General features: G+C 45.6%; 1 protein-coding gene across 1 annotated transcript; it reads left to right on the top strand.

Moving 5' to 3' along the window:
• Positions 1 to 5,777: 5,777 nt before the first annotated feature.
• Positions 5,778 to 10,148, top strand: zfp36l2.S (ZFP36 ring finger protein-like 2 S homeolog). The gene is made up of 2 exons (NM_001087141.1): positions 5,778 to 6,037; positions 8,429 to 10,148. Exons 1-2 carry the CDS (start codon positions 5,987 to 5,989, stop codon positions 9,467 to 9,469), a joined length of 1,092 nt encoding a protein of 363 aa, NP_001080610.1. The 5' UTR covers positions 5,778 to 5,986; the 3' UTR covers positions 9,470 to 10,148.
• Positions 10,149 to 10,560: the final 412 nt, after the last annotated feature.

Genomic DNA, 10,560 nt, shown 5'->3' with positions numbered 1-10,560 from the left:
GGCTTTAAATATGAGCTGCTGTATGCAATATCTTTTTATAGAGACCTACATTGTTTGGGGAGTATAGTTTTCCTTTAAGGAGAGCCTGTGATCACACAAACAAAAAATATTTAAATTACTATACAATAATTGATGATTATTCAATACCCAAACCATTGCCTGTTAGTTTGTTGGAAGGGAACTGGCACCACATGAGTTAAACAACCCATGCTCGGTTCACTTAACTTTCAGGGCTCTTACTCACTGGCGTTCTGACCTGCGCTCCCCTGCGTACCGTTTTTTGGCGTTCAGCCGCAGGGGAGCGCAGGAATAGACGCATGTCATAATTTCAAATGGGGCTGTACTCACTCAGGCGCGTGTAGGCGCCGAACGCAGGAAAAATGCAGCATGTTGCGTCTCAACCTGCGTTCAGCGCCTACACGCGCCTGAGTGAGTACAGCCCCATTTGAAATAATGACATGCGTCTATTCCTGCGCTCCCCTGCGGCTGAACGCCACAAAACGGAACGCAACGGAGCGCAGGTCAGAACGCCAGTGAGTAAGAGCCCTCAAAGAAATTGTGTGCACATAATATGCCTGCAGAATATTGGCCTGCCTGTTTTACTGCAAGATAACTTTTACTTTTGAGAAAACTTTAGAAATACCAGTTAATAAAATTTTCATACTGGGGATCCAAATTGAGGCTTCCAAATCAGAGTTTTTCATACTTTGGCTCAAGCCCACTTTTGAGGGCTAACATTTGGCCATGGCTCGCTCCCCTTAGTTTATAACAAGGTTACCAACATTTGAAAACTTTTCTGTTTCCGCAATTCAGCCATAATTCCAATATCTAGTACAGCAAATACATATTGACATAAAACCTTGGTCTGACTGATGGGTTTCCAGGAGTATCTAGGTGAGCAAATAGGCATCTAAAGGTCATTCGGCTGAACTCTAGAGCCGAGGCTCTAAGTCCTAGAGTAGATATAACAAGTCAACAAACACGAGAAAAACTATGAAACCTCTGAGATATTGCATTACAACCAGCAAAAAATATAATCCCTCCTGCTGCGGCCAGCTTCTAGTGATAGAACTCACAGTATTTTCAGCATACTGTGGGTCACCACCTGGTGCATGACTTGATTTGCTGACAAAGTTATTTATAATTAGAAAAAAAAAATACTGGAAGACTAGTATCTTTTCCATAATAATTGGTAACCTTAATGACAGTGGGGATCTTGGAGCAGAACTTGTTGATATAGAGGAAAGGTAGAAATTGACAGAAAAACCACAAACCCATAGCAAAAAAAAATGTAAAAAACTTGAATATAAAAAAATATGAAAAACTTGAATATCTTGAATATGCAGGTTGTCATGGATAATGTTTAAATTCACTTTACTATCTGTTTTCTGTAAGAGAACTTTTCTTTCTGCTAGAGGCAGTATGTCTTCTACGGAAAGAGTTAATTACTCAGCTTGCTTTATCCAGATAACACAGGCTAGGTTTATTTAGCTTGCAAACCAGCTGCACATGCTCCACAGCGGGAGAGATATGAAGTCTTGGGGGAGGGGGATGAAGCTTGTCAGTCATTAACCAGCCTTTGCTATGTGGGGGAGGGGGTCCAGTAGGGCTGGGTGTGGTGACACTGTTGGTGGGGGGAGTGAATGAGTGAGCACTGCACTTTGTGGTCATTACCAAGCAGAAGTCTCCCAGAGCAGTAAGATCTCTTGGGCAGCTAAGGGGAAAGGATGGCTGAATCCCTTGTCTGAGCCCAGGGGGACCATCCTTTCATTCTCACTTCAAGGGACACTATCCCCCATTTTATATTCTTTCTAAACATTTTGCTTAGAATGCACAGTGTTTGATTACTTTGTAATTTATTATATTTTTGAATGTTTTTTTTTCTCTCTCATGGGATGATTTATTTGTTTATTGTTCCTGAGCAATCGAGCCAGATTTAATGACCAGTTACCAAACTTTTTAGAGAACTGGACAGCCAGGAGAATGGGTCAAACTTCTGTTTATTCCAGATTTTTGCAGCCTGGCCACTCTGGATTTTAATGGGTCAAGCCAAACAATAGATGACCTGCAAAGAAAATGTATATATATATATATTTTTTCTATTTTTTAATCTTTGCCAGACATAAAAATGTATATTCTGACCGCAAGTGGAGTATAACCATAATTCTGCTGCACAGGAACTTCTAACTTAAGGGCTTTACTGTTACTACATGTAAATATGCAAATCCTGAAATACCTTTAAATAGAAAAAGAAACGGTTGTGCCATCTGGGCAACCCCCTCCCCTGCACATGCTATCTGTAGAGCCTTTTAATGTCCCTAGCAGTGCACAGAGTTAAAAGCTGAGGCTGTGACTTCCTGCTACGTGGTCAAGCTGACATGCAGAGCCTGTGACTCCCAGACACACAGTGTGCAGTGCAGCTAGCCACAGGAAGAACCAGCCTCGGAGATATTGCTATGTGGAATGAGAGTGCTTTGCTGTTAACTCCTCTGCTGAAAGGGAGGATATTTGCCACCTTGTTTTTGGTTGAGGAGTTTTCAAAATGAGACTATCCAGCTTCTGGTGAACTAGGACTCCTCAGCCTTCAGCTGCTGCCACTGCTAGTTGCTGTTGTTCAACAACAGCTGCAAGTGTGTTAAACATTCACTGTCTGGTGCCACAGTTTTGTCACTCTGCAGGAAGTGTACATGCTTTGCTCTGTAACAAAAAAACGATGCAACGCGAGCCTTTGTTGATTGTGCCTTGCCTTGTGTTTAGTGTAGATTGCGCAATGTGTGCCAGAAACAAGGAACAGTGGTGATCATATTTTCTTATCTGAAAGGCAAGGCTTAATAATGCAGCAGTATGTGGCTCATCCCAGGGTTGGTTGCTAAAGGTGACATTGCAAGTTATATTTTACAGTAAAAGGCAAAATGAATCAGCTGGGGCAAGCTAAGATCCCAGTTGTAAACACAGTGGTTGGATAATAAACTTGAATAATACTACTGTGGAACCAGTTATACACAGTGTTGCACTTACACAAAATGAATATAGTTCTACACCTACACACAAAAATGCTTATACAAAAACAAACACAAGTTCTGGACATATACTACAAAGAATACAAATTACTGATCTTATACAATAAACAAAGTTCTGTATTTATACCATAAAGAACAAAGATCTGCACTTATACAAAAAATGAACACACAGAACACACAGTTCTGCACATCTACAAAACACACAAGTACTGCCCTGATACAAAAAAAACACTAGAGTTCTGCACTTTAGACAAAAAACACCCAAGTGCTATATTTATCCAAATATGTTCACCCAATGTTCAACGTGTATACTGAAAAAGAACAAAGTCCTGTGTTTTGGATATTGCAACTTTGGTTAAAAATTGCCTTGTTAACAAATAAACTAGGTAAGGTTTTTCAAGTCAGCAAACAGCATAGTAAAATTTACGCTCCCATGCTTGCCTTTACTGCTCAAAAGGTTTTTTTCAGAAAAACAGGCTGCTGTAAAAGTGGGGATGTCTGTAAAGTTTGCCTGTATTTACAGGCTTCAGGGCCTAGCTTTGGCATGCTACGAGATAGGTTTGCATATGCGATAGGTTTGCATATGCGGTTGCACCCTTTATTTAGCCTGCACTCAGTCTTTCTCATCTCTGTTTTATCTAATGCCTTCACTATGTGGCTGCGTTGACTCGTTCCCAGGGATCTGGCAGACGTTCAAGGTCTTGTGATATGATTAACAAGCCAACTTCTTGTCCTTTGACACAAGAGCCCTGGCCCAGCACAGCCTTATTTACTAGTGGTGGTGCTAGGCTTTAAACTTTGCAAATCTGCATGGACTGTTTCACTGCCTGCTGTAGATTTCTGTAATCTAGGGGCTCATCCAAGACGGTCTAGGCCAGCTCAATTTACTTCTTGCTATGTTTGACTTATCTGTATGATGAATAGATTTTACGACAATCTGCTTTGTAAAATTTCTACTTTATTCTGGCTTCTTTAGCAAAATGTACATTTAACTGGAACTCAAAAACAGGGTCTGTGTTGCACACTTGGACTGGAACTTTCTAAGCACAAAAGAATTCCATAATCCGCTGTCATATGGAGGGTTAATCCTGTAACTGTATTGCTGCGCTGTCAGTTCAGGATCTCTGGAAGGCCAGACTGCCAAAAGAAAAAAAAAGTTTCCGCCTCGTTTCCAGAGCATTTTTCTAGCACACAGACAAGGGAGGAGAGGAAATAAACAGGAAAGAAGGGAAGGGTGGTCAAGTTTCCCTCACTGAGACACCCTGCTGTCAGTGCCCCTGGAGTGAGAGATCTATGGGAAGCAGAAAACAACAAGCAGTGGGGCTGTGGATTCCTCACTCCAGAAGGCAGTCATCAAAGTGAGGGAACAAGTGTTGTGGGAAAAGTGACAGCCCAAACTCCAGCACATATGCCAGTGTGTTATAAGTATGAGCACTAATATTTAACCCCCTGAATTTCTCGCTGATCCTGTGCTCACTTCTGTTATACGTGAACGACTCAACCTGCACTAAGCAACTCTGATCTTCTGCAGCATTGCACTGTACATGGATTTAGATACAACATGAACATCTAATCTATGGCCCTCCAGTTTCTCCCGATTTGCAAAGGGGAGGAATTGCAACACTGTCCTTAATTTACATCGTGCTCAGAAGCTATGTGGCGCTTTACAAAATTCTAACAAATAAGGGGCTCGCAGACAAAGGTTATGCAATGGAACTGGTGCTTTATATGAACGGATTAGACGACCGTGCACATAACGCCTTTTAGAAATACATAAAGCAACGGGCTCACACAGCCAAATCTGTATCTGCTGGGTTTTTGACCGTGAGCTGCTGGAAGCTGCAGTTCAATCACAGCCACTCAAGCGCACTACATTTCCAGGAATTGTATCATGTATCCCTATCAGTAGTTCTGATTTTCAGTCACAGGTAGGGTTGCCACCTGACCGGTAAAAATGATGGTTGATCCCAATGTTATTAATAGGAAATAAAGATAAATATGTGAGAAAGCCGGTATTTTTTTTTTTTCCAGAAAAGGTGGCAACGCCAGTCACAGGTCGCAATCTTGGTTCTTTCACCACAGGTAAACGTTACATTGAGCTTGATGTGCTGCACTTGGGATTAGCAGGAATCTTATAATGCTCTTCTTGTTTAGCTTTAGGACACTGGCAATGCCCAGACAATAAATGTAACAGTCCCACAGGCATAGAAGATCGATTATATTCTAAAGGGACTGGCGCAGTGCAGCCATTGCTGCAAATTAGAAATGATACACCACGTGAAAACCGCCTCACACCCGAACCGTGAGGTAATTATTTAGCAGAAACTCAAAACACGCGTCTCAAGCAAAACGAATCTTTCAAGTAAAGTTTTCCCCTCACTGAGCACGTAATTGTTCAGTATAAAAAGATCAGTGATTTTTCAACATATCGTTATGGATCCCTGGCTATATACGCGTGCATAAATAAGGCATCGAACAGGCGGCTCAATTCTATAACGCGCAGAACCGCAGATAACTAGAGCGCACGGTGTCGTGTCACAGTGTGACTGTGTAGAAGAGAGAGAAAGTCAGTCGGGTCCTCCAGAAGGAAATTGGCGGCACCCAATAGGAAACGAGGAGGCGGTGACGCCAAGGGGAAGTGCTTAGCCTCACAGAGAGCGGCTGGGTCACGGCTCTGGCTCCTCCTCCCCGCTCCCTTCTGCTAGTTTATATAGTGGAGCGCTGCATGCTGTCCGGGGAGTTCTAGTCCGTCAGCTCACACTTGCACTTATATTAACCAACCAGCCTTTCCCACTCCTCCCCCCTGCCTGGGCCGCTGGTGGAATATTCCCCATTAAACGGACCAGTCCATTTACCATCCTTCCCCCCTGTGACTTCAGTCGTGGCTATTCCAAAGCCTCTCAAGCACGAGGGATTTGCCGCTCCTCCGGGGGACGCGCCGAGAAACCTCCAAACTGGATCTGGAAATGTCTGCGACCCTTTTATCCGCCTTCTACGACATTGACCTGTTGTACAAGGTACGTTCCTGCTTTTGGCCTCGACTTGGGATGGGGAAATGTTTTAGCCTAGTGTTAACTGTGTGGGAATTGTCTGCGGCTTCTCAACTCGAATCTGTGGCTCTCCAGCTGTTCGAAGGGGCTTATGGGAGTTGTAGTTTAGTTGAGAGACTTGTTCTGTTAGAATGGACTCCGCTGTCGGTGGTTGCTGCTTTTCCCGTGCCCTGAGTCTACTCCCTGTCCCTCTCTCCTCACTTGCACTGGAGGCTAAAGCCCTAGGGCGGGGTTTCTCTTCCCAGCAGGAGTCTTGCACCAAACTGGGGTCCCCCTGCTATGAAGCCCCACAGACTAGACTCTTGTGCTCTGCAACTTCTTTTGAGTTGAGTTTGTGGGCCTCTTGCTCTTGGAAATAGGTTCCTCTACTCCACACTGCACAGTGTTGGGGCCCCTTTATTTTATTGCCCCCAGTTGGTACTTTTTTTTCCCCTCTAGTTGATTTAAAGCAGTTTTATCACAGGGCTAGTGGCCATGGGCTCTTGGGGCTTCCTGTGTAGGGTTAGTGGCTCCCTGTGTAGGGTTAATGGCCCAGGCTGTTGGGTCTCCCCGTGCAAGGTAAGTGGTCCCTTGCTCTTGGGGCTCCCTGTGCAGGGTTAGTGGCCCTGGTCTCTTGGAGCTCCCTGTGCAGGGTTAGTGTTCCGGGCTCTTGGGGCTCCCTCTGCAGGGTTAGTGGCCCCGGGGCTCTTGGGGCTCCATGTGCAGGATTAGTGGCCCCGAGCTCTTGGAGCTCCCTGTGCAGGGTTAGTAGCCCCGGGCTCTTGGAGCTCCCTGTGCAAGGTTAGTGGCCCTTGGGTTCTTGGGGCTCCCTTTGCAGGGTTAGTGGCCCCTGGGTTCTTGGGGTTCCCTTTGCAGGGTTAGTGGCCCCTGGGTTCTTGGGGTTCCCTGCTTGTGCAGGGTTAGTGGCCCTAGGCTCTTGATGCTCCCTGTGCTGTGGGTTTTTTTTCTTTTGCAGTGAGATATGGGGCTCACTTGTGTTTGCAGTGCTTGAAGTTGTTGCAGCATTCTGTTTAGTAGCAGTGTCTCTGGCGCTATAGTCTACACTCCTGTTGCAAGGCAGTATGGGTAGGAGACGCCTCTGTGGTTTGTTGCTTGAGTTAGGAGGCTCCTTGGAGTGCAGTTGCCATGTGCTGGGTGGCAGTGCCAGAGCCTGCTGTCTGCTTAGTTACCTTTTACTGGCGTGGGGGGAGGTGACTTGCATTAGATTGAGATGGGGCTGCAGTCTTTCCTCTTTATTGGGGCCCCTAGTAGTTTCGGTACTACATGTTGAATATTCAGCTCTGCTTTGCATTATAGCTGGGGTTGCATTGTGCAGCTTACTTGGTGGGTTTCGCATCCACACTAGTTTCCATAACGTTACGTACAGTTTTTTTTTTTTTTTTTTTTTTTTTTTTTTTGCACCCCCCTCTCCCTTTGTCATGTAAGTGTGTGGAAAGTTTATCTGCATTACAAATGGGGTGGTCTGTTTGAAATGGAGTTGCACTGCTGTGTGAGCATTATGGCTTCCCTCTAGCAGGACAATGTTGAATGGTGTGGGAGGGACAGCTTTTGGTGCTTCTTCAACGGAGTTTGCAGCTTTATTTGTATGACTGTTGACATATTTCAAACACGCTTGGTAGAGTGTTTGGGGTGCCTTATAGCTAAATCTTTAGAGGTGACTTATTGGGAGTCTCAGAAGTAGACCTGTAGCCCATGGTTGAAATTGGAAGAGATCTCCTTCCCTTTGGGGTCATCTTTCCCCATGTGGATACTAGGATGTCTATTTTGGAGCTCCACCTTTCCTGTCCTGTATTTTTGTTTGTGCCCTGCTGGAAGTTTGTGAGTTGTAAAGTTGCAAGCTAATGCGTTATTTGTTTTCCATTGTGTGGTGTTTTGGGGCGTGTTATCATTTGCATGCTATCTGAGGGGCTTTTTGCAGCAGAATATTGGGTACCAACTTGCTTTTGATCTGTCAGGTGGTGTGAAAATATGAAAATACATACTGAGTACCCAGTATGTGTGCATACATACTAAGTAGTTGCTGTTCTTTTATTGGGGGGGGGGGGGTTAGAAGATGCATACTGGGGCACTGGCTGGTGGAAGTGTAGTGTAGGCTCCGAGTTCTAGCATATGTTAGAGAACTTATATTTTGGGCAACAGTCACACATTTAGTGGGTTCTTCAGTAGATGCATGCTAGGGTGTTATTGTAGGGAAAGTGTGTAATATAGAAAGCACAGGGTTGAAGTCCTTGTGCAATTGTATGATATTGAGTTTCTTTAGGGGAGGCATTGTAATATAATTTGGGGGTGATTGCTAGAATTGTCTGCACAATGGTGATTTCCCTTTGCTTGAGAGTAACCGTGACTGTCTCCCTGCAGAACGAGAAGGCTCTGAATAACTTGGCCCTGAGCACCATGCTGGACAAGAAGGCAGTGGGCAGCCCGGTGAGTTCCACCAACTCCAACTTGTTCCCAGGATTCCTCCGCCGGCACTCTGCCAGTAACCTACAGGCCCTCAGTGGCAGCACCAACCCAGCCAAATTCTGCCACAACAACAACAACAACCAGCTAAATGAATCAGCTGCCAGCAGCACCGCCCTGCTTAACCGGGAAAACAAGTTTAGGGACCGCTCATTCAGCGAGAATGGGGAGCGTAGCCAGCATCTCCTGCACCTACAACAGCAGCAGCAGAAGGCTGGGGCACAAGTCAATTCAACCCGCTACAAGACTGAACTCTGCAGGCCATTTGAGGAGAGTGGGGCATGCAAGTATGGGGAGAAATGCCAGTTTGCTCATGGATTTCACGAGCTGCGCAGCCTGACCCGTCACCCTAAATACAAGACCGAGCTGTGCCGCACCTTCCACACCATTGGCTTCTGCCCGTATGGGCCACGCTGCCACTTCATCCACAATGCTGAGGAGAGGCGACAAGCTCCTGGGGCTGGGGAGCGCCCCAAACTGCACCATAGCCTCAGTTTCTCTGGCTTTCCTAACCACAGCCTGGACTCTGCCCCCCTGCTGGAGAGCCCAACCTCCCGTACCCCTCCCCCACAGTCCTCGGGCTCCCTCTACTGCCAGGAGCTGCTGCAGCTCAATAACAACAACCCCTGTGCCAACAATGCCTTCACTTTCTCTGGGCAGGAGCTAGGTCTCATTACCCCACTGGCCATCCACACCCAGAATTCATCTTACTTCCGCCAGCCTTCATCCTCCCCACCCCTCAGCTTCCAACCTTTAAGGAAAGTTTCGGAGTCACCTGTATTTGATGCCCCCCCTAGTCCCCCAGATTCCTTGTCTGACCGGGATAGCTATCTGAGTGGCTCCCTGAGCTCTGGTAGCCTGAGTGGCTCAGATTCCCCAACCCTGGACTCAAACAGACGCCTGCCCATCTTCAGCCGACTATCCATCAGCGATGATTAAAGTCAACACTTTTTTATTGTTGAATATGAGTGCTTAGAGGGACTCTGGCACATTGAGCATCCATCTAATCACAACAAAGACTGCACCCTACTCAGGAGTAGGGTGTTCACTTTTTGTTTTTCTTGTGTCTCCACCTACCCCCAAGACACATTCACTGAAACACAGTATGGACTCTGCACCCTACTCTGGAGTAGGGTGATCCCTCCCCAACTCTGCAAGAGTTCACCCATTTGTTTGCAGGAGAAGGACTGAGCTCCCCAACCTGCTCTAGGGTAAATTCTGCTACCATGGACTCCTAACAGGGTGCTTTCTCATCTTCACACATCACCTTTTTGGCTGTTGAACAGCAACTCCGCACAACCCATGATAATCGCTGGCTGGAATGTTGGGAGGTGTAGTTTAACAGCCATTATAGGGCCACAGACAAGAATGGGGGGTTCCCATCAAGCACCTAACTTCACAACAAAGACTTGGCACCCTGTCGAAAGTCAGGTGATGCCTGCCCCCCCAATACAATCCAGCCTTTCAATCACAGTATGAACTTAACACTTAAACTCTCCTGATGCTCGCACTCTGTCTTGGGTTGGTTTTGGCCATTCATGTTTCTGCTAGTTTTAGTTAAGCTGGAGGCATGGCTCAGAGGCCGGGATATAAAGACTTGAGCAAAAAAAAAAAAAAATATCATTAAAAGCTGAACAAAAAGACATTTACATAAAGGGCAAATGTAACGTCTAGAACAAAAGTTATTTTTTATAGAACTGTGGGGTTGAAAGAAGGGGGTGGGGCGGAAGGGGATACTTTTATGCACCAGCAACCATTCCATCTCTTGAAGCATTATTGCAGCTTTCCTGAGGTTTAGCCTTTGTACACAGTAATAAAAATGGAGACAATTCTGCCTAAGTGACCCTTCTGCTGCTGCCGGAGGACATAGCCTACTCCTGCCAGCAAACAGGTTAAACTTTATAAGCTTTTTGTTTTTTTTCTTAATTTTATTTTTACGATTTTTGGTTGAGTCCAACATCCTGCCACGAATATGCCTTAACTAGCACCCCTCTAAGATTGCCCTTTTTTTTTTTTTTTCTCAAGTGCTA

Source organism: Xenopus laevis, chromosome 5S (genome assembly GCF_017654675.1).
Source record: "Xenopus laevis strain J_2021 chromosome 5S, Xenopus_laevis_v10.1, whole genome shotgun sequence".
NCBI lineage: Eukaryota > Metazoa > Chordata > Amphibia > Anura > Pipidae > Xenopus > Xenopus laevis.
The sequence above is the reverse complement of the archived record's forward strand: the minus strand, read 5'-3'. Positions and strand labels throughout refer to the sequence as shown.